The 21,831-nt window shown below is 49.4% G+C and overlaps 2 protein-coding genes and 1 pseudogene across 3 annotated transcripts in view; all 3 read right to left on the bottom strand.

Annotated features, from left to right (window-relative positions):
• Nucleotides 1–880: 880 nt before the first annotated feature.
• On the bottom strand, nt 881–5,137 carry RPL11 (ribosomal protein L11). Of its 2 annotated transcripts, XM_007121089.4 has the most exons (6): nt 4,994–5,135; nt 4,084–4,234; nt 2,963–3,069; nt 2,525–2,656; nt 1,392–1,502; nt 881–959 (listed from the first exon to the last, which is right to left on the bottom strand). In XM_007121089.4, exons 1-6 carry the CDS (start codon nt 4,997–4,999, stop codon nt 930–932), a joined length of 537 nt encoding a protein of 178 aa, XP_007121151.1. In that variant the 5' UTR covers nt 5,000–5,135; the 3' UTR covers nt 881–929. The 2 variants fall into 2 exon arrangements, with proteins under 2 accessions (XP_007121151.1, XP_023981113.1); XM_024125345.3 differs by having other exon boundaries at nt 881–1,502; nt 4,994–5,137.
• A 3,580-nt stretch (nt 5,138–8,717) lies between these two features.
• LOC102982374 (elongation factor 1-alpha, somatic form-like) lies at nt 8,718–16,929 on the bottom strand (annotated as a pseudogene).
• Nucleotides 16,930–17,591: 662 nt separating this feature from the next.
• The window catches only part of ASAP3 (ArfGAP with SH3 domain, ankyrin repeat and PH domain 3), a 114,277-nt gene continuing 110,037 nt past the window's right edge, over nt 17,592–21,831 (bottom strand). Inside the window, exons 16-17 of the mRNA XM_028488050.2 lie at nt 20,061–20,183; nt 17,592–17,598 (exon numbers count right to left, since the gene is read on the bottom strand). Coding sequence (XP_028343851.1) covers nt 17,592–17,598; nt 20,061–20,183 — 130 coding nt within the window. The remainder of the gene's footprint in view (nt 17,599–20,060; nt 20,184–21,831) is intronic.

Below are 21,831 nucleotides of genomic sequence, written 5' to 3' on the forward strand. Positions count from 1 at the left end.
GGTGGCCCAGGGACAACTGAACTCATTAGTCACAAGTGAGTAAATTATTGAGTTAACTTGTGCTCAAAATTTAAACTATAAACCACTGGCCAAGTATTATGTCCAATAGAGAAATGGTGGCTTTTGAATGTCACTGCTTCAGTGACCTGGTAAAGTACAGGCAAGACACGTTCCACTTTCACACCAAAGGGGGAGCAAACTGGTTAAGAGTAACATTTCTCACAGATGATAACACAAAATTAATCCCTTTTGAGCACTATGTGCCTGGTACAAGTTTAAGCATTCTACAAGTATTAAACCGTTTAATCCTGAGCGATATAACCATTATTGCCTTCACGATACATACGGGGAAGCTGAGGCAGATTTAAACACAGCTAATAAAATGCAGGGCGAGGAATCAAATCCATGCAATGTGTCTCAAAGACCACCCGCTTTCTCTACTTATAGTCTCATCAACTCTAGATTCTCATTTTAAAGGAAAACTGAGTCCAATATTTAATCCCAAGCACCACACCAAAGCCTCTGATCCTTTCAGACATCATTGCTGGTAAAACCTCTAGTGAAGAGCAGAATCGCTGAACAGAGGGGAGCCCTGCACCCCACTTTAATCAAGACTCTAAATTCAAACCCAGTCCCAACCATTCCCTCCCCTCTACAGTCAGTTTCCACAGGGTCACTGCACCACAGCCCGTCAGCGAGGGTGTGGTGAGCACAGACAGTGCTGCGAAGCTCTCAGGTTTGGATCTGCCAGGAAACACTGGCATCCAATCAGGGGATGACAGGGTTGTTACCAGCTATTCCCATCGAAGCTTTAAGTGGCTTGAGGTCCAAGGACTTGAATATGGCCAGGCTCCTTTCACAGAACACACAACAGTAATTGTACATTTCACTGAAAACTTTTTATTAGCCTTTTGGATAGAAACGGGAATTTATTTGCCAGGAAGGATGATCCCATCATACTGAAAGAGAACAGATTTTATTTTTTCAGAACAGGTGGTTAACAGTAAAGATTGCAGCATTGGCTAACGTTCAAGAATTCAAATCAGGTACGTGAACTTCGGCTTTGAATCCCATATCCCTAAACAGGAAGCTGGCCATCTTTAACAACTGCTACACTATGCTCAACTGCACTATACCCTGAGAAAAGGGGCGCCTATTAAAGCCATATTCCTCCCCTTCCAGCTATCTGCATTCATGGGGCTGGGGAGAAAGCCTGGTTCTGGGTATTCTTGTAAACCACCAACCCTGGAAGCCCATTTTCCAAGTTGCCCAAATGTTCCACCTTTAAAAGAGCCACCCAGCAAAGGGTGCTAGACTTTGCATCCCCGTATCCCAGCTCCATTCACCAACACCACATTCCACCACTTCACCTGAGACAGATCAAGCTTTACCTTCTGCTGGAACCAGCGCATGGCCTCCTCTTTGCTGATTCTGTGTTTGGCCCCAATGCAGCCTGTCCTGCGCTTCTTGTCTGCGATGCTGAAACCTGGCCTACCCAGCACCTGTCCCAGGAATAACCAACAGTCACCTAGCCAGCTCAGAGTCAAGAGCAGACAGACAAGACTCACACATTGGAGTGACTGATCTTCAAGAGTTACCTGGTGGCCCAAGAGACCCATGATCTCAGTGTCTGATGGAACCTGCATCCTAGATGACACATCGCCTATAGGTCTGCTCTGGAGGCTGGACTTGCAGCTCCTCCCCGCTCCCCTACCTAACTTCCAATGGTAGCTAAGGATTCACCACTGCCCCCATACCCCAAAGCACTTTTTTTTTTTTTTAAAATAGCAAATAAATTTTACTTCAATATGTGCATTATAGAAATCTTAAAATTTCAAGAAGCACAAAGAAATAACTATTTCTCTCCTCTGCTTCAGCTCAAAAGTGCTTCTTAAAGGTTTGTCATCCTCCGTGAGCACCGAACTCTCACTACCATTTGTCTGGATGTTCAGATCTAGTAAGGAGGGCGCTGCCATCCTTCAGGTTCATACTAGTCAGGACTTCAGGGTTTTGCCATTTATTTACTTTGATGGTTGGACCAAAACATTACAGTGTCATAAATGGTCACATCTACATTAAAATCCCCATCCTGAGCAAACAGCCCCACCGTCAAACCTGCTTCCATGTCCTCTGGATGGAAGCCACCCCATTCCCAGAGTCTAAGGGAAGAAGCAGGGAAAGAGCAGCCTCAGTGCAGCCAACCCAAACGCCAAATGCAACCCCAATACCATCTCTCAAATTTTCAATTCAGTGGCTGGATGGAACTGTTTCCTTCGCCCACCTTTGAGCAACATCAGTGCTTGCCAGATCCTAGACCGTAAACGTCATGGATCTTGGCCATCTAGTTCACAGTGCTATATCCCCACACCTGCCACAAACGAGGTGTATCTTCCCAAGGGAGAGAAGACAGACAACACTTAGAGCCCCAACCCAGCATGTCACCATCAAGATAGCACATACAAAATAAAGGAGGAACAGATTCCACTCTCACAGACCAGGAGTAGAAAAGATTAAGTATTCATACCACATAGAAGTCCAGGCCGTAGATACCAATGCTTGGGTCATATTTGATCCCCAGATCGATGTGTTCTTGGATCCCAAAGCCAAAGTTTCCAGTATCTGAGAAGTTATTTTTTCTTAACTCATACTCTCGAACCTGAGGGAAAAAACTGCAGCAATCACTCCCTGTCAACTCAACCCCCCAATAACTAGCTCAGCCTGCAACACTCAGGACCCCCAAAACACAATTCAATGTAACTTGGCCAGCAACAAAATCTGATTTTCCCACTACACCACATCACAGCTATGGATTTCATATAACTACTAACTTTCAAAGAGAAGGGAAAAACCCTTTAGAAGTTCAAAAGCGTCAGAAGACAGAACATTAAGTGTAGCTACTACCACTGTAACTATGTGCTAACTGGTGCTCTTCAGTATTATCCCACGGAGGGATCAGCCTCACCTTCAGACCTTTCTCCAGGATTTCTTCTGCCTTGGCCCCACGGACTGTGCAATGGACAGCAATTTTTTCATTTCTTCTGATGCCAAAGGATCTGACGGTGTATCTAGCTGCAGGCAGGGGTAACAAGGAGTCAGCTGCTATCATACTCCCACTGCACTCGCCTCTTCCCCAGAAAATCATCTCTGTGACTCCAAAGAGACATTAAGTATCCATCCACATTCTCAAGTGGCGGTGTTCTAATCAGTGTTAACTTGTATCAGTTAATCAGATGCATTTCTAACACAGAAACAGATTTTCCAACTTCCAAGTCACTCAGCCATGCTTGAGCAATTAAAACCTCAGAGCCATAATGTCAAAGTCTCAGGAAGGGCAAGTGCCAGTATAAGCTAAAGGAAAATGACCATGCATTCTACTAATAATGTTTATTAATAATAGCTAATATTTGCTAAAACCTTATTGTATCCCCATTTCACAGAAGCCGTGAAAGGTTAACTTGCACAAGATCAGTTGGTAGTAAGAGGCAGGCTGTGACTCCAAGGACTTGCCATATTCCATTACCCTAAAGCAATGAAACTCTAAAAACAAAAAATGTAACAACAGTAATGCCTACACTGTGCTTGGCATGCAGCAGGCATTTCATATAACCTATTCTGTCCCCCACGATCTTGTAATGCAAGTACTACCATCCCCCGTATGCAAATAAGGAAGCTGAGGCCCAGAGAAGCCAAAGTCACAGGCTAGCAAGTGATGGAGCCGGGATGTGAACCAGGTTAGTCTAGGGACACAGCCCTGTTCTAATTGTAGCCTATGTAACCCTAACTGCTAATCAAGCCAAATACCATGTTCTGCATTCCCAACATTTCCACGCTACCTCATACTCTCGTTACTTGCAAAAATCTCTACTTGGGCTAGTCTTAGCTTAACCTCGGCTCATACAAAATCTGGTATTCCAATACCACTCCTATGTTGGAAGGGAGATACTTCTTGGGAAGCTCAGGAAGGCAATGCTTTAAAGAGATATCACCTTCAAAAGGGGTACAAAACAGGCTTGATAGCAGGCGAGGTAAGAAACGTCCGGACATCCCCAGCCGCCAGCCCTCTCCCTGCCGGCCACGACTCACCTTTGGAGAACACAGGGGTCTGGCCTGTGAGCTGCTCCAGCACCTTGGCTGCCCGGGTCAGCCTGTCTCCACTCTCCCCCACGCAGATGTTGAGGCAGAGCTTGCGGATGCGAAGTTCCCGCATGGGGTTCTCCTTCTCCCCTTGATCCTGCTGCAACAGGGAAGCGCAGCCGTCAACACACACAACCCCGCCAGAGCTGCCAGCCTAATATTTATACATAGCGCATTTCCGCGCATCCCAAATAGTCCCGAAAGCCCCTAAAGGTTCAAGAATTATCACCATGTTTGTGTGGGAGGCACCGAGGAAGACATCTCGGGGTCTTGTTTCTCCTTTCCCCACGCACAGAACGGGTGAACAGAAACAGGACAGGTACCGAGTGGAAAATTTACAGACAATGAGGGTGAACCCCAAGAGGCTCAAAGTGTAAGGTGACGGAGGGCGCCCCGTTACACGGCCGGCGAGGGGTGAGAAAACAGCACGTGGCTGGGCAGCGTCCCCCACCCCATTCGGAAGCTGTACAGTGGCTGCGGCCGAAGCCTGGCCTCTGCCCCGAGGAGGAACCGGCTGAGGCTCCCCAGCACCGGGCAAGTTTCAAGTCCCGGGGCCCAGCAACAGGTCCGAACCCCGCGTCCCAGACACCCCTCCGATCGCTCCACTGGCCCTCGCTGCAGCCTGCGGGCCGTGCTTCTGGGCCTCCCGCGACTGCCCCGAGGCTGCTCCTGGGAGGATGGGAGGAAGGTGACGGGGTCCACCTCCGCGCCCTCGGCTCGTATGGCTCTGCCAGTTTCGGCAAGGCCGGCATTGCGGGCTCCGTTCTCCTCGGGCGGCGGGAGAGGTAACCCCCGCAGGCTCCGCCGGCCGTGGATGGAAGTGGATGAAGGGAAGCAAACCCAGGCCTCGGTTACTCACCGCCATGACGGGAAACAGGAAGAGAAAATGAGACTTCTGAGCCAGGGCCTTATGGGCCAGGAGGCGGACCCTTTTCCCAGTCTAACCAGAGAGATGAGGGAGAGGAAGAGAGGCGCGTCTGGAGCCGCGTAGAGTCGGCTTCCCCCTCGTGGACACAGATGTCAACTGCAGGTGACGCTGGCTGACCACTGGGGCGTGGGCTTATCCAAAAGCCGGTTTTTAAAGCTCCCTGGACTGGCATTTCCTTGAATTTCCGGTCCCCAGGGACTCTGTTCCCGCCCACAGCCTCAGGTACGGTTGGTTCTTGAGTGTTGAGACTGCCAGAATACACTAAGTCAGTTACGCAAATTATGAAGTAACAGTTTTACTCTGTAACAATGTAAGCAAATGGCATTTAAATATTTAAACAGTAGTTAGAACAGAGTGTTGGCTTAAGAGTCCTGAACTGTTGGGGCTTCCCTGGTGGCGCAGTGGTTAAGAATCCGCCTGTCAATGCAGGCGACACGGATTCGACCCCTGGTCCGGGAAGATCCCACATGCCGCGGAGCGACTAAGCCCGTGCGCCACAACTACTGAGCCTGCGTGCCTAGAGCCCGTGCTCCGCAGCAAGAGAAGCCACCGCCATGAGACGCCCGCGCACCGCAAAGAGTAGTCCCTGCTCCCTGCAACTAGAGAAAGCCCACGCGCAGCAATGAAGACCCAACGCAGCCAAAAATAAAATAGAACAAAAAATAAATAAATTTTTTTTAAAAAAGCAAAAAAACCCCCCAGCAAACCATTAAAAAAGAAAAAAGAAAAAGAGTCCTGAGCTGTGAAGACAGGCAGATGTGGTCCTGTCTTGGCTAGCTCAGTATCTATGAGATCTTGGGCAGGATACTAATTATATCTCCTTCAGCCTCAGTTTCCCTCAGCTTTAAAATGGGTACTTATATCACTTGAGGTTGTTGTGAAAATTAAATGAGGTAATAATAATAATAACAATAATAATATAGTGGGTTATTCTTATTAATGTAAACCCACTATATTCAAGCAACACCCTCCCGCAAAAAAGTGTTAGACATGGTACATAAACAAGAGAGGGTCATCCTGCAGGCACAAAGATGGCTTACAGATTAGTCTGACAAAGTACTCCAACCTCAGACAGAAACAGGCCTCCCTGGTTTGCACTAAATCTTCATCAGCAGGACCCAAGGGGGTACTGTGCCAAGATCCACACCCCAGACAGAAGCTGGCTGTGAGTCAGGGGGTTTCTTTGACAGAGACAAATGGAGAAAGGAGAACATACAGGGCTTTGGTGGAAAAGGAGTAAAGGGGCTTTCTTCTACAGCCATAATTCCTTCTCTCATCCCCGTGGGGGAGGTAGAAGCCCCCAGGTTCTCCTTGTATCATCCTTAGGGACGAAAGGACGCTTCTGGGAAGCTGGGCGGATGGAGGAAAGCAAAGAGAAAAGGCCCATCCTCTGAGCCTTCTCTACCAAGCACCCAGCACTAGTCCAGAGCAGGGGCCTCAGGCAGACCCCTAGGATGCGCAGAGCCAAGGGAGGGACTGCTCCAAAACTCCAGAGATGTGACAGCTGGATGTAGCACATGATCCTGCATTTTCTGTTCCTATAAAGCGCATTATTGGACCCACTGGCAAAATCTGTAGACTTCAGAAATGTATGCATGGTAATTTAATGCTTGACCTGATTATGTGAGCTTGGTTACATAAGAGAATGTCCTTAGGTGTAAGAAATATACATTCAGGGACTTCCCTGGTGGTGCAGTGGATAAGACTCTGTGCTCCCAATGCAGGGGGCCCAGGTTGGATCCCTGGTCAGGGAACTAGATCCCACAAGCATGCCTATATTCAAGCAACACCCTCCCGCAAAAAAGTGTTAGACATGGTACATAAACAAGAGAGGGTCATCCTGCAGGCACAAAGATGGCTTACAGATTAGTCTGACAAAGTACTCCAACCTCAGACAGAAACAGGCCTCCCTGGTTTGCACTAAATCTTCATCAGCAGGACCCAAGGGGGTACTGTGCCAAGATCCACACCCCAGACAGAAGCTGGCTGTGAGTCAGGGGGTTTCTTTGACAGAGACAAATGGAGAAAGGAGAACATACAGGGCTTTGGTGGAAAAGGAGTAAAGGGGCTTTCTTCTACAGCCATAATTCCTTCTCTCATCCCCGTGGGGGAGGTAGAAGCCCCCAGGTTCTCCTTGTATCATCCTTAGGGACGAAAGGACGCTTCTGGGAAGCTGGGCGGATGGAGGAAAGCAAAGAGAAAAGGCCCATCCTCTGAGCCTTCTCTACCAAGCACCCAGCACTAGTCCAGAGCAGGGGCCTCAGGCAGACCCCTAGGATGCGCAGAGCCAAGGGAGGGACTGCTCCAAAACTCCAGAGATGTGACAGCTGGATGTAGCACATGATCCTGCATTTTCTGTTCCTATAAAGCGCATTATTGGACCCACTGGCAAAATCTGTAGACTTCAGAAATGTATGCATGGTAATTTAATGCTTGACCTGATTATGTGAGCTTGGTTACATAAGAGAATGTCCTTAGGTGTAAGAAATATACATTCAGGGACTTCCCTGGTGGTGCAGTGGATAAGACTCTGTGCTCCCAATGCAGGGGGCCCAGGTTGGATCCCTGGTCAGGGAACTAGATCCCACAAGCATGCTGCACCTAAGAGTTCGCATGCCACAACGAAGGAGCCTGCCTGCCTCAACTAAGGAGCTGGCGAGCCACGACTAAGACCTGGTGCAACCAAATAAATAATAATAATTTTAAAAACCTCAGTAAACTTTCAAACTACTTGCTATTAAAAAAAGAAAAAAGAAATACACATTCGGTATTTGGAGGAAAGGGGCAGCATATCTGCAGTTTATTATCAAACGGTTCAGAAAAAAAATGTATATTTAGAGGCAAAAGGATAAAGCAAATGTGGTAAATTTAAGATTTGGAGAATCTGGATGAAGAATATGTGGGACTTCTTGCAACTTCTCTGTAACTCTGAAATCATCAAAGTAGAGAAAATAATTTCAGGGAAACATGTACCTAGGAAGATACATAAAAGCTTATCCTCAAGAACTCCCATCTCATTCCCTCCCACTACAATTTTTCTCCAGCCGAGGCGCTTGACAGCAGTATCCACAGGTGGTAATGAGGAATAGCTAACCGATAATGATATGCCGTGCCCAGTAGGTACCAACTCACTCAAACTTCAACATCCCTGTGGAGGCAAATACTATTGTTTTCCCATTTTATAGACGGGCACACAAGGCACACAGAGGTTCAGTAACGTTTATAGACACTAAGTCAGGGGGTCTAACAACAGAGTCCAGTCCTGTTCTAGGAACTGATGAACTAAGCCAGGGCCAAAAGCTGCACCCGGCTTCCCACTTTACACCTTTTCCTCCCTGTGACCCCAGCTCTCTGGTTCTTGCACCAGTCAGGCCCCCAGGAGGAAGGCAGAGGGGCAGAATGAGACCCAGCACCCCTCTGCTTCCTCCTTGCTTGAGACATCCAGGTCAGTAGAAGCAGAGGCAAAATGACTTGTGCTTTATCCCCATGCCTGAAACTCATCAGCAAAAAGAAGACCCAGTTAGCAGGGGCAGGTTTAGGACAGCCCAGGCAAGAGAAGAGCAAGTCCAAGTCTTCTCCTTGAGCCACTCTTTCGCCGGGTGTGGCTCTGCCTGGGCTGCCCCTGGCCTGGAGGGGCCTGAGTAGCCATCACCACTCACTTTTTGGTGGCTTTTATGGTCGCCTTGGTGACTCTGCCTCAAGTAGCTGCTTTTTTCTCCACGGCTCTGGTGACCCTGACAGCCTAACACTTATCACAGAGCCTAGCACAGAGTAGGAAGTGCCATTCCCTGTGTATTGAGTTCAGAAAGTTCTTGTGCTTCAAGCCCAGTCATGCCTAAGATAACTGGGGAGTCTAAGAGATTGGGGAATCTGAGCCTTTGGGTTTAATAGGCTCCATCAGTAGTTCTGGTAATCCACTAGATTTGAAAACCACTGCACCAGAGAGTAGTGGAAGGAAAAAAAGTCCCTACTAATCTCTTTACTGTTCACCTTCTCTAGGTCAGGGCTTCTCAGACTTTGATGTGCACCTCAGTTACCTGGAGATCTTGTTAAAATGAAGATTTGAATTCAGCAGGTCTGGATGGAGCCTGAGAGTCTGCATTTCTAACCAGGGGATTCCCATGCTGCTGGTGCACGGACGACACTTTGAGTTAGCAAGGCTCTAAAGTGGCCCCTGCCTTCCCGTGTGACACTAGGCAAGCTGCTTTCCCTTTCTGGGCCCTTCTAACCTGGCACTCAGATCCTCTGACCAGGTTCTGCTTCCTAGCTCAGGTGTGACACATTGGCCAACTGGCTCCCTGGAGCTGGGAGGAGGGAGGGAGCAGCCCCGGTAGCCAGTTGCTGTTGGGCCTTACCAAGGGGTGGGTACTCAGGGAAGCTTTCCATGCACATGGGATTGCTCAGAATCATCCGGGTGATGCCTGCCTCCCCGGACTGCAGGGCTTTAGGGTTGTCTTCCAGCTTCTTGCCTGAGTGCTGGTCAAGCTTCTCTCTCAGCTCTGCAAACTTGCAGGTGATGAGCACTGTGGCAGTCCAGAACTGGTGAGTAGCCAGCTGCAATGCTGCCAGGATGGTTGAGGATGATCACCTGGAAGTGGGGGGAAGTGGGGGGGAACGGGGGATGAGGAGTGTATTAGCCAAGCATCCTTCGAAGGAGGTGGCTCTAACCAGCTAAGGGGTCAGCTGCCTTGGACACATTTTAAATTATAGTGAATACTTGAATGTTTATAGGGTATACCAAGTTCCATGCAAAGCAAATGTCATTCATTTCAGTTTAATTTTCACAGCAGGGAGCCTGTGTAACCCAAAATTTCATAGCGAGGAAGTGGCAGAGCTGGGCATAAATGATGTCTATGAGTGATAGATATTATTATGTGTACTACTTCCCCCCACCTTTTAGAAAAATGGATTATAATAATAGCTACTTAACTTGTTAGGCGGCCCCAGGTCAGCTGTTTTATACATCACCTCATTTAATAATCCCAAGATCACTGCAAGGTAGTCCTAGCCTCCACATGCACAAAGAAGAATGTGCTAGGGGCTTCCCTGGTGGCACAGTGGTGAAGAATCCGCCTGCCGATGCAGGGGACACAGGTTCGATCCATGGTCCGGGAACATCCCACATGCCTCAGAGCAGCTAAGCCCGCGTGCCACAACTACTGAACCCAAGCGCCTAGAGCCCACAAGCCACAACTACTGAGCCCGCGTGCCACAACTACTGAGCCCAAGCGCCTAGAGCCTATGCTCTGCAACGAGAGGAGCCACCGCAATGAGAAGCCCGTGCACCACAATGAAGAGTAACCCCGCTTGCCGCAACTAGAGAAAGCCCGCGCGCAGCAGCAAAGACCCGACGCAGCCAAAACTTAATTAATTAATTAATTAATTTTTTTAAAAAAGAAGAAGAATGTGCTAGACATTGCATTAAGAAAGGGTTTCATGGGACTTCCCTGGCAGTCCAGTGGTTAAGACTCGCACTTCCACTGCAGGGGGCCCAGGTTTGTAGAGGGAGCTAAGATCCCACATGGCACGTGGCGTGGCCAAATTGAAAAAAAAAGAAAGGGCTTCATATTCTGACTCTGGGCCAAGGAAACACCTGAGAGGTCCAAGCATACAGATTCCCAGGTTCCACACAAACCTACTGAATCAGAACCACTAGGGAGTGTTCTAGGAATCTGAATTTTTGAAACACTTCCCCAGTGATTTCTAATGCATTTGGTTTGAGAACTACTGCTTTAAGGCATCAAGGTCGTACTTTGGAAACTAACCAGGTCAGCAAAATGCATCATCTCGTTCAAGGGCGAACAGCAAATACACTGCAGAGTCAGGGTACTAACCCAGACTGACTGTACCTACACTGCTGACAAGAGCCCAGCATGGAGCCTGTGCTCAGTGACCACTTCCTGAATGACCCAGTGACCCATCCTGTTCTCAGGACGGTATGGCCACTTCAGGAGGACACCCGTAAGTGTGCTTTCTCACCTGGGAGAGGAAGCTCCCATCTCTAAGGGCGGGTCATTCTTGCTGTCCCCTGCCACGTTGCCCTGCCTGATGTCCTTTAAGGACACGTTCTTCACATTGAAGCCCATGTTGTCACCAGGCAGGGACTCAGCCAAGGGCCTTGCGGTGCATCTCCACAGACTTGACCTCGGTGGTGATGTTGCAGGGGGCAAAGATCACCACCATGCCCGGCTTGAGGATGCCAGTTTCTACTTGGCCCACGGGCACGGTGCCAATACCTGGAGGGACAGAGAAACCAGACCCTAGTGGGCTCTCAACCTCAAGTACCCCCACCCAGCATGTGCTCACCCCCCAGTCTTGTAGACATCCTGCAGGGACAGCCGTAGGGGCTTGTCTGTAGGGCAGGCAGGCGGCATGATGGAGTCCAGCGCTTCTAGTAGTGTCGTGCCTACCACGTTCCCTTCCTTCCTGATAATTTTCCAGCTTCGGAACCAGGGCATCTGGAAAAGCAACCAAACGTACACCTTACTCAGCCCTGAGAAAGCCTGTCCCAGGTACCAGCCCACACTTAACATGGGACGTCAAGGAATTTCTTTAAGCATTCTGAGCCTGGGCTTCCTCATCTGTGAACAGGCAATATCACTGCCTACTGGCAGACCAGTGTAAAGACACAAAAGACCACACTCAGTCCACCAAGCACAATACTTGATACGTACTATGTGCCCAAATGGTGGCAATTACTCCAAATCTCGCAGGCATTGCCCCTGAGTTGAGCCCATACGTTTTAGGAAGCAGAGATTCCTAGAATCTGAACAGCACTTACATCTCATTCCATCTGCTCATTATACAGATGGGGAAACTGAGGTCCAGAGAAGAGAAAGGACTTGTTAATGTTCAGCAAAGTTAAGTAAACATTAGTAATAAGAACGAAAACAAGACTCAAATATGCTAACGCTCATACCTTCTAAAGACTAAGATGCTCCCCAACCGAAGTACCCTAAAGAATGTGCTGGGCTTCCCTGGTGGCGCCGTGGTTGAGGGTCCGCCTGCCGATGCGGGGCACACGGGTTCGTGCCCCGGTCCGGGAGGATCCCAGGTGCCGCGGGGCAGCTGGGCCCGTGAGCCATGGCCACTGAGCCTGCGCGTCCGGAGCCTGTGCTCCGCAACGGGAGGGGCCACAACAGTGAGAGGCCCGCGTACCACAAAAAAAAAAAAAAAAAAAAAAAAAGAATGTGCTGCAGCATGCGAAGACCAAGGAAGCAGACTTATAAGCAAGGGTACACTGAGCCTGCGCGGCCGGAGCCTGTGCTCCGCAACGGGAGGGGCCACAACAGTGAGAGGCCCGCGTACCACAAAAAAAAAAAAAAAAAAAAAAAAAGAATGTGCTGCAGCATGCGAAGACCAAGGAAGCAGACTTATAAGCAAGGGTACATTATTGAGTAAAAGACCTTCTGGGAAGATGACTTTCAGTATGACAGTGCATTGTATGCAGGCCTTTTAAGCAGACATTGTATTTACTCCTCTAAAAACCCTACCCAAAGCTCATCAGAGACATCATCTTTGCCTTCAAAGATATATCAGTTAACTGGAAAACCATGACAGAGGACATACAGAAAGAATGAAGGTGGTTGATATTAAGGGCCAGGTGGGCTGACCAAGAGCTTGTCCACACTTGGAACTTATAGGTCAGGCAGACAATTGGAATCCTGATGAAGTTCCTCCTTTCAGCCGTAGGTCCTTGAGCAAATGTCTAGGCTTCAAAACTTCAGTATCCCACCTGTATCAAAGGAAACACTGGCCCCTACCACAGCACTGTAGAGAGGGGTAGGTGCCCTGGCCCTGAAGGCACTCGCAGCAAGCTCTGTGAACTCTCAGTTCTTAGTGAGACTCTCAGAGGCGGAAGAGGCAACAGCTGCTATGGGTGAAAGGGTGGGGAAGGGGCATCAGGGAAGGTTTTGGTGGATGGGGAAGAAGGCTCCAGTCAAGGAAGCCTTCTTCTATGGAAGAGAAGCAAAGCTATGCACTACAGAAGCCACACAGAACACATCTCACCTCATGGACTCAAAAATTAGTGGCCCAAGGAAGAAGGCTACCATTTCTATTAACACTCAACTCTTATAGAGGATGGGGGAGAGGGGAGAGGTAGGAGGCTTTGAAAAAATTTAATAAGCAATTTTGTATAAATAATTCAAACTTGTAAAAAAATTAAAGTATTCCTTCTTTTTCCAGAGGGGATAATTGAAGGTCAGAAGTAGGTTGCCCAAGGACCAATGACTGGCAGATGGTTAAACCAGGAGTTGATAATGAGGCCAACTCCTTATCAAACACCAGCCTCCTCAATGAGGATGAGCTCTTCACTTAATCTGATGAACTTGGCAACTCACTTAGCTCTGCGCCAACTCACAGACCTGCACAGCCTTTGAGGTTGGCATCATCTCCATCTTAAAGCTGAGGAAACCGAGGAGTTCAATGTCACAGGTATTTGAGAGCTGAGTCTAAACTCCAAGTCTACCATCTAGTCCACTGGCTGCATGCTTTGTTCTTTTAGCATCTAGAACATGGTAGGTGCCTAATAAATGCTCTAAAGGACATGAGCATGAAACTCCCTTATCTTACTAGCTGAAATGTGTAACAAAACTCAGGGTGTGGGTGGGACTTCTTTGGTGGCACAGTGGTTAAGAATCCACCTGCCAATACAGGGGACACGGGTTTGATCCCTGGTCCGGGAAGATCCCACGTGCTGTGGAGCAACTAAGCCCAGGCGACACAACTCCTGAGCCTGCGCTCTGGAGCCTGGAAGCCACAACTACTGAGCCCACGTGCCACAACTACTGAAGCTCGCATGCCTAGAGCCCGCGTGCTGCAAATACGGAGCCCGCGTGCTGCAACTACTGAAGTCCGTGCGCCTAGAGCCCGTGATCTGCAACAAGAGAAGCCACCACAATGAGAAGCCCCAGCACCACAACGAAGAGTAGCCCCCACTCGCCACAACTAGAGAAAAGCCCGCGTGCAGCAACTAAGACCCAACACAGCCAAAAACAAACAAACAAACAAACAAAAAAGTCGGTATGGGGAAACAGGCATCAAAAGCTTCAGATTTGTCTTTTTTTTTTTTTTTTTTTTTTTTGTGGTACGCGGGCCTCTCACCGCTGTGGCCTCTCCCGCTGTGGAGCACAGGCTCCGGACTCGCAGGCTCAGCGGCCATGGCTCACGGGCCCAGCTACTCCGCGGCATGTGGGATCCTCCCAGACCGGGGCACGAACCCGCATCCCCTGCATCGGCAGGCGGACTCCCAACCACTGCGCCACCAGGGAAGCCCCAGATTTGTCATTTTAGATGAGTCCCCCTTTACCACTAATGCACTCTTAGCTTGTCCCTTTACCTTTTAGATTTTTCTCAGCACTTGTCATCATACACGATATTATTCCCCACTCCCAGCACACACACACACACACACACACACACACACACACACACACACACACACACACACACATACAAGACTGTGAGTGCTGTGAGCAGAGCTGCTTCTTATTCCCTGTGGTACCCTCAGCACCAAGCACAGTGCCCTGTGTGCAGAAGTTCAAATACTGTCCAAAGGAACACATTGCCAATGGCAGTTCTAATCTTTCTCAAGGGCAATTGGGCAGGATATGTCAGAAGACTCCAAAATAATGCCTACCCTTTGTTTCATTAGGGATTGTACTAATTAAGTTATTGAGGACACGTGCAAACATTTATTTACCAAAATGCTTACGGCAATTTTAAATAAAATTAGAAACAGTATTCTTAGAAGCTTGTGACCTTGGGCTATTCCTTAACTGTGTTCCAGTTTTCTTATTTCACATGGGAATAAAATGCCTTCTTCATGGGGTTCTGTATGTGTAAAGTGCTTAGTCTGGTATCTGTCACATAGTAATTTCTTCTATCATTAAGCACCATTTTCATTTAATAATGGATATGGCTAAACAAAATACTGTATTTTGAGATTCAATACAAAACACACCCATTAACTATTGAACATGTTTAAAGTATTTATTTATTTAGCTGTGCCAGGTCTTAGTTGCAGCACGCGGGATCTTCGTTGTGACATGTGGCATCTTTAGTTGCGGCATGCGGGCTCTTTTTTAGTTGCGGCATGTGGGATCTTTAGCTGTCATACAGAATCTTTTAGTTGCAGCAAGGGGGCTCTTAGCTGCAGCATGTGGCATCTAGTTCCCTGACCAGGGATCAAACCTGGGCCCCCTCATTGGGAGCGTGGAGTCTTAACCACTGGACCACCAGGGAAGTCCCTGAACATGTTTAAATGGCAAGGAAATTTTTAAAATTAGAAGTGTTATAGAATATTATGTTTAGTTTGAGTCCAGCTGTGAACGTCGAGAAAGAACGACATGAAAACTAGGTTGTCTGTTAAGCCATGGGATTGCAGTTTGTGCTTCATATCTGCATGAAATGCTCCTTGTAAAAAGTTAGACATTACTTTTATAGTCAGAAAAAGATAGCTATGTACATGGGAGCAAAAGCTTAAGAATCCTCAAGTCAGTTATAGAAAAGGTAGGCTTTAGGCAAATGCAGTAAGTAGTAGCAGTTAGCGCTTGAGCGCCAACTGTTTGTGTGAACAGGTGCCCATGTGGAGTCTCCCAGGTAATTCCCACAACCCCATGAAGTGAGTCCTAAGTCCCAGAGCATTAATACCTCACTCGTCCCTTAACTGTGGGCAAGGGAGGGAAATGGGGCTTGAGCCCAGGTCTGATGCTAGAGCTAGACTTCCTTAGTAGGGTGACACTCATCTGGGAATGTTAAACCCTCCTAGATTCTGGGATCCACGGGCACAGTGACTATATCTTAGACATTTATGTTACCCCCATAATTGCCTAACCCGACTTGAGAGGTAGGATAGCTTAGACGCAGTGAGCATGGGCTAGAATTCTAGACTCTGCTAGCACTACCCAATAGAACTTTCTGCAGTGACAGAAATATTTCATAACTGCACTGTCCAATATGGTAACCACATATGGTTGTTGGGCACTTGAAGTGTAGCTAGTGCAACTAAGGAACTGCGTTTATTTGATTTAATAATTTAAATAGCCACATATAATCAGTGGCTATCATATTGGACAGTGAAGCTCTATGCTTACTAGTCATGTAGTCTTGAGTTACCTCTGTCTGTTCCTCTGTAAAATGGGAATCAAATCATGTATCCCACGGGGATGGAGGTTACTCACAGTGACTGGCCTAGAAGCACACTCTAAATCCTAGGTAGTATATTCTAGGAAAAGCCCAAAGATTTGAGTTGGAAAGTCTCTTGTAATTGGCCCTGCCCCCATCCACCCTCACCTTTGTGCTGGGTTCTGTCATGTTGTCCCCAAGCCCGCCTCAGATAGGCACAAAGACAACAGCCTTAGTGTTGTAACCGATCTTCTTGAGAGAGGCCTTCACCTCCTTGCTGATTTCCTCAAAGCGCGTCCTACAGTAAGGAGGCTCTGTGATGTCCACCTTGTTGACCGCCACCATGAGCTGCTTCACGCCCAGTGTATAGGCCAGCTGTGCATAATCACGGGTCTGCCTGTTCTTGACGACACCAGACTCAGAGTCGCCTACACCACTTGCCACGGTCAGCACAGTGCAGTCCGCCTGGCCTGAGGGTCAGAGAGGAAGGTCCAACTCAGACCTGTCCTAGAACAACCACTGCCCATCCCCATAGCAGGGCCCCCCTAGTGGTACCTGCGAGGTGCCCATGTCGTGTTCTTGATGAAGTCCCTGTGACCCGGGACATTGATGTTGGTGATGTAGTGTGTCTTGGTCTCCAACTTCCACAGGGAGATGTCAATGGTGTGCCATGCTCCCGCTCCGCCTTCAGCTTGTCCAGCACCCAGCTGTACTTGAAGGAGCCTTTGCCCATCTGGGCCAGGAGTGGGAGGGAAAACCCCAGGGTCACTCTGCCTTCCAAAGCTGCCTACTGACCAAGAAGAAAGTTCCCAAGTAAGCTGAGAGTCAGAGGAGACAGTAACAGGGCAGTGTATGGAGATGCCTTTGAATTTTTAAAGTAATAGAATGTATTACTTGTACAATTAAGTTTTTCTTTCAGAGCAAATTTTAAAGTCAGAATGACTCAGGGCCACAGTGAGCCTTGAATTAACAGTAGCAAACATGTAAGTAATGCTGACCATGTACCTGGTGCTGTTTTTAGTACTTAACATGGATTATCTCATTGAATTCTCACAGCGATTCAGTGAAGTTTTATTACCTCCGTTGTACAGATGACATAATAGAGAAATGAACTGACCAGCTCAGGATCACACAGGTAATAAGCAGCAGAGGCAGGATTTGAACCCAAGGCATCTGACGCTAAAGTTCATGCTCTTAACCATTACCCTGTGTTAAATGGTAGCTGTGACTGAGAATTACCCCTGGGATCCTGGGTAAGTTGAATTTCTTTCAGCACTGGTGAAAATGAGGCTACTAAAAATTCTGTAGCATATACAGGTTACCATGTTGGTCTAGGGTGTACTCTACCTCTTGCCAGCTGGGAGACCCTGAACATTTGTTCATTTCAGTACTAAGTGCTGTGCTAGGCCCTGAGGGCAGAGCGGAGATCAGGAGAATCCAGAGACCAGGTGGATTCTTCAAGAAAATGAATTAGTTTATTAGGAGATAGGACTAGAACCCAGGTGTCCTGACTTAGGAACTTGTATAAAGTCTCCCACAGTTTAGAATATATATTAGATAAGCAGTTCTCAAAGAGTGGTTCCAGGTCCTCTAGCTGTGTTTTCTAGAGGCTACATGATATGAAATTGCAACGGATTTAATGCAGAAGCTGATAAGAGAATCCAGCTGTCTGCCATTAAGCCAGACATTAATGATACCTGCAAAAAATGTAAAACAATGCCACCGCTCTAAGATTTTTTTGTTTTGAAAAATAGTTATTTTTCAAACACAAAACTATGATATTTATTTAATATGTAAGGGGTTTATCACTGTTATTTTTTAAAAAATAGATTTATTTATTATTTTTGGCTGCGTTGGGTCTTCGTTGCTGTGCACGGGCTTTCTCTAGTTGCGGCGAGTGGGGGCTACTCTTCGTTGCGGGGCGCAGGCTTCTCATTGCGGTGGCTTCTCTTGTTGCGGAGCATGGGCTCTAGGCGTGCAGGCTTCAGTAGTTGTGGCACACGGGCTCAGTAGTTGTGGCTCGCAGGCTCCAGAGCGCAGGCTCAGTAGTTGTGGCGCACGGGCTTCGTTGCTCCACGGCATGTGGGATCTTCCCGGACCAGGTCTTGAACCCGTGTCCCCTGCACTGGCAGGTGGATTCCTAACCATTGCACCACCAGGGGAGTCCCCACACTGTTATTTTTAAATGAATTAAATATTTTTAAAACTCAGTTTTAATTTTGAATATGGTAAATGTAGATATGTCTAATTGACAAAAACAAAAACTCTTTGGGGTCCCTGTAAGAGTATAAAGGGTTTCTAAGACCCAAAAATTCGAGAACCACCACATCTGGTCATTTGTTTCTCCATGAACTTCTCGGTTATGCTCCACCATACTGGCTCTGGGCCAGCCCATCTTTTCTCAGGGTTCTAAAGCTTTCCTGACTGGCCCCTGCCACATAAGTGGCTCCACAGCAACTGACGGCACCTCTGGAAGCCAACAGTAGGAAAACGGGATCTATGTAGCCGATGGCACAAATTTATGCCCTGTTAATTACTGTCTTTTTTCAATCCTCCTTATTTATACCTCTGCAGCAGCTGGTTCTCCAACCCCTCCCATCTTGTTGACATGCTTCTTCAACTTTCTCCAAGGTTTTCCACCCACCTCCCTGGCCCTCCATTCTCATTCTCCTGCATGGGCTTCTCTTTCTCCACCCATCCCAGGGCTCTGTCCCTCACCCTTTCCCACAGCATGTGCCCTGCTTACTCCTGTGGTCTAGTCTCCAACCTGGGCTTCCCTCCCAAGCTCCAGACGTCAATATATAGCTGCCCCGTTGACACCTCAAGTGTCCCACATCTAGGGCAGACTCGTTCAGACCCAGACCAGCTCTGCCTCTGGTATTCACCAACCATCCACTTTCTCAAGCCAGGAATTCCTCTTCTTCCCTCACCCCTTTACCTAGAGCTAACCCCTAAGTCCTGTGGATTCCCCACCTCCGCGCCCCTGGACTCCATCCATTACTCTCCATGCCACTGCTGCTGCCTGAGCCCAGGCCAGCATTCTTGCTCACCTGTTCAGCTGCAACAACCTGCTGACTGGCTTCCCAGCCCACAGTGTTGGGCCCTTTGGTCTGTTGTCCCTTTGCTGCCCCCAGTGTGCTCTTCCTAAAAGACTTGTCTGACCCCGTCATTCCCGTGCTTGCAGTCCTTTAGTGGCTGCAGGGACAGTGGCTAGACTCCTAAGTAGGGCTGTCAAAGCTCATGTCCCCCTTTCGTCAACCGCACTCCACCTGAGGTGCTCTGACCTGCTGTTCTGGTCTCCTCGTGGCCCATGGATACCCTCCTCATTCCCTCAGGACTCAGAGGGGGTCCCTTCCTCTGGGAAGCCTTCAGGGCCTCCCAGGCAGTGTTCATTATCCCTGCCCTGGGCTCCTACAGCACCCACACAGTTACTGAGCTGGTCGTGTGGCACAATGGTGTGTGACCAAGAGTTCCCGGGGGACAAGGCTTGTTATGTTCGCCGTTGTATCTCCAGCGGCTGCCTCAACATCCATAATAGATGCATGGCAAATGAATCCTTTTCCTCCTTTTAAATGGGGATGCAGCTTTACCTCCTGAGATACAGTGTGGCACACTTGAATTTAAACCTTGGTGCCACCCTCAGGCGAGCTGTTTAACCCTCCCGAGCCTCATTTCCTCACCTGGAAAATGGCAGCCACACCACCTGCCTGGAATGATTAAGAAAAGCACCTACCAGCCCAGCAGGTGCTCAGCGGGAGCGGGCTGTGCCCTCCCCCAGCATAAGGGCTCCCTCCCAGGGAAACCAAGGCTGGAAAGGGGGCGGGGGGCACTCAGGCAAAGCAGCCTCAGCTCGGAGGCCTCCTTCTCAAACCTTTCGATGCTCCTCTTGTTGACGCCCCCGCACTTGTAGGTAAGATGCTCATTGGTGGTGGACTTGCCCGAGTCCCCGTGGCTGATGACCACGGTGTTGATCTCTTGCCCATGCTGGGAGCTGCTGGGAGAGAGAAGGACAGGTGTGCTCAGGGCCCCTGCCCCTAGCTCAACTTCCCTGTGACTGGGCCAGCAGAGGTTGAGACAGGAGAGGAAAACAGTTGGCCAGGAAGGAAGGGGAAAGGGGCCTCCCCAACACCTTGCACCTGGGGAGGCTTTTCTGGTCTCTCCCCCAGCTCCAAGGGGGTCATGTCTACCTCCTGAGTCGGGAGGAGCCCCTGGTGCTTCTTGGCATCTAGAGCCGACCCACCGGGTGCCCGGCCCCACCCCCTTTTACAGCCCACATCCCAGGCCTGCCCCTTGCATCCCCACATCCCCACTGGCTCCCACTGGTCCTCTGGACCACGTGGGAAAAACCCAGGGCCCAGCTCTCAGGGGGGTGGGCTGTCATGTTTCAGGTGGGGAGGGCGATGAGCCTGCTGCCCAGCAAAAGGAGGCACCTCTGGGCTTTGAGATGCTGAACGACACCCTCTCCCCACCACTCCCAGTGCCTGGTTGGGCACTAAGAGATGGCCCAAGGGTCAAAGGCAGGCCTGCGGATGGGAGGTGAAGGCAGGAACATGGGGTCCGGAGGAGGTCCTGTACTTGCTGTCCCTGGGCGTTCAGGCGTGTATATGGGAAAGTGTGGGAGCTCTAGCTTTTTACATATCTGCCTCCTGGGTCGTCCTGGGCCTCAAGAAGCAAATGGATTCATTCCTGTCTCCAGCCAGCACAGAGCCCGACCCATTGCAAACCCTGAGTTTGTTGAGTAAATGCAGAATCGCTGCCTACTGCCTTCCAGGCCCTGCCCCCAGAGCCCTGTGTGCACCCTCCCTTTTATGCTCCTACTAACTCTCTCTGAAAAGGGAGGACGCTGAGGCTCAGGATCAGGACCACCGGTGAGGAAGCAGCAGAACTAGGGTTGGAACACAAGTTGTCTGACCCCAGCATCTTAGCCAGAGCCCAGCTCTGCCTCTCAGCGAATTAATGTCTGAAGGAATGAAGGGAGGAAGGGACGTGACTGCAGCCACAGCCTTGTTCATCTCTGGGGTCCCAGCCTCTGGGAGTGGGTCACTAAGTGAATCTCGAGGGTGGGACCTGGAGGGGAAGATGAGCTGGAGGGGTCTCTCTCCCCTGAGGGAAGGGCTGCCCCCAGGGTTGAGGGTCAGAGCTACTGGACTGGAGTGTGAGGCCAGCACAATGCCAGCGTTTGGAACCATCCACACATCAGTTCCTGAGGACCTGGCTCTGTGCCCGGGGACCAGTGTGATGCAGGGAAAGGTGGCAGAAGGAACACACTGACCTAATTGGATCAGAACCCTGGCTTTACCACTCTCCTCCTATGGCCCTCCAGCCCCTCTGAGCCCAGGTTTCCAACTACCTCTCAGTGTTGTGGTGATTCTAGGAGATACGGCACCCCTCCCCCAACTATAAATCCAGAGGATGCTGGCAATACAGTACGTCCTTTAAAACCGCGGTCCCTGGGCTTCCCTGGTGGCGCAGTGGTTGAGAGTCCGCCTGCCGATGCAGGGGACGTGGGTTCGTGCCCCGGTCCGGGAGGATCCCACATGCCGCGGAGCGGCTGGGCCCGTGAGCCATGGCCGCTGAGCCTGCGCGTCTGGAGCCTGCGCTCCGCGACGGGGGAGGCCACAGCAGTGAGAGGCCCGCGTACC

This window comes from Physeter macrocephalus, chromosome 3 (assembly GCF_002837175.3).
Source record: "Physeter macrocephalus isolate SW-GA chromosome 3, ASM283717v5, whole genome shotgun sequence".
NCBI classification, from domain to species: Eukaryota; Metazoa; Chordata; class Mammalia; order Artiodactyla; family Physeteridae; genus Physeter; species Physeter macrocephalus.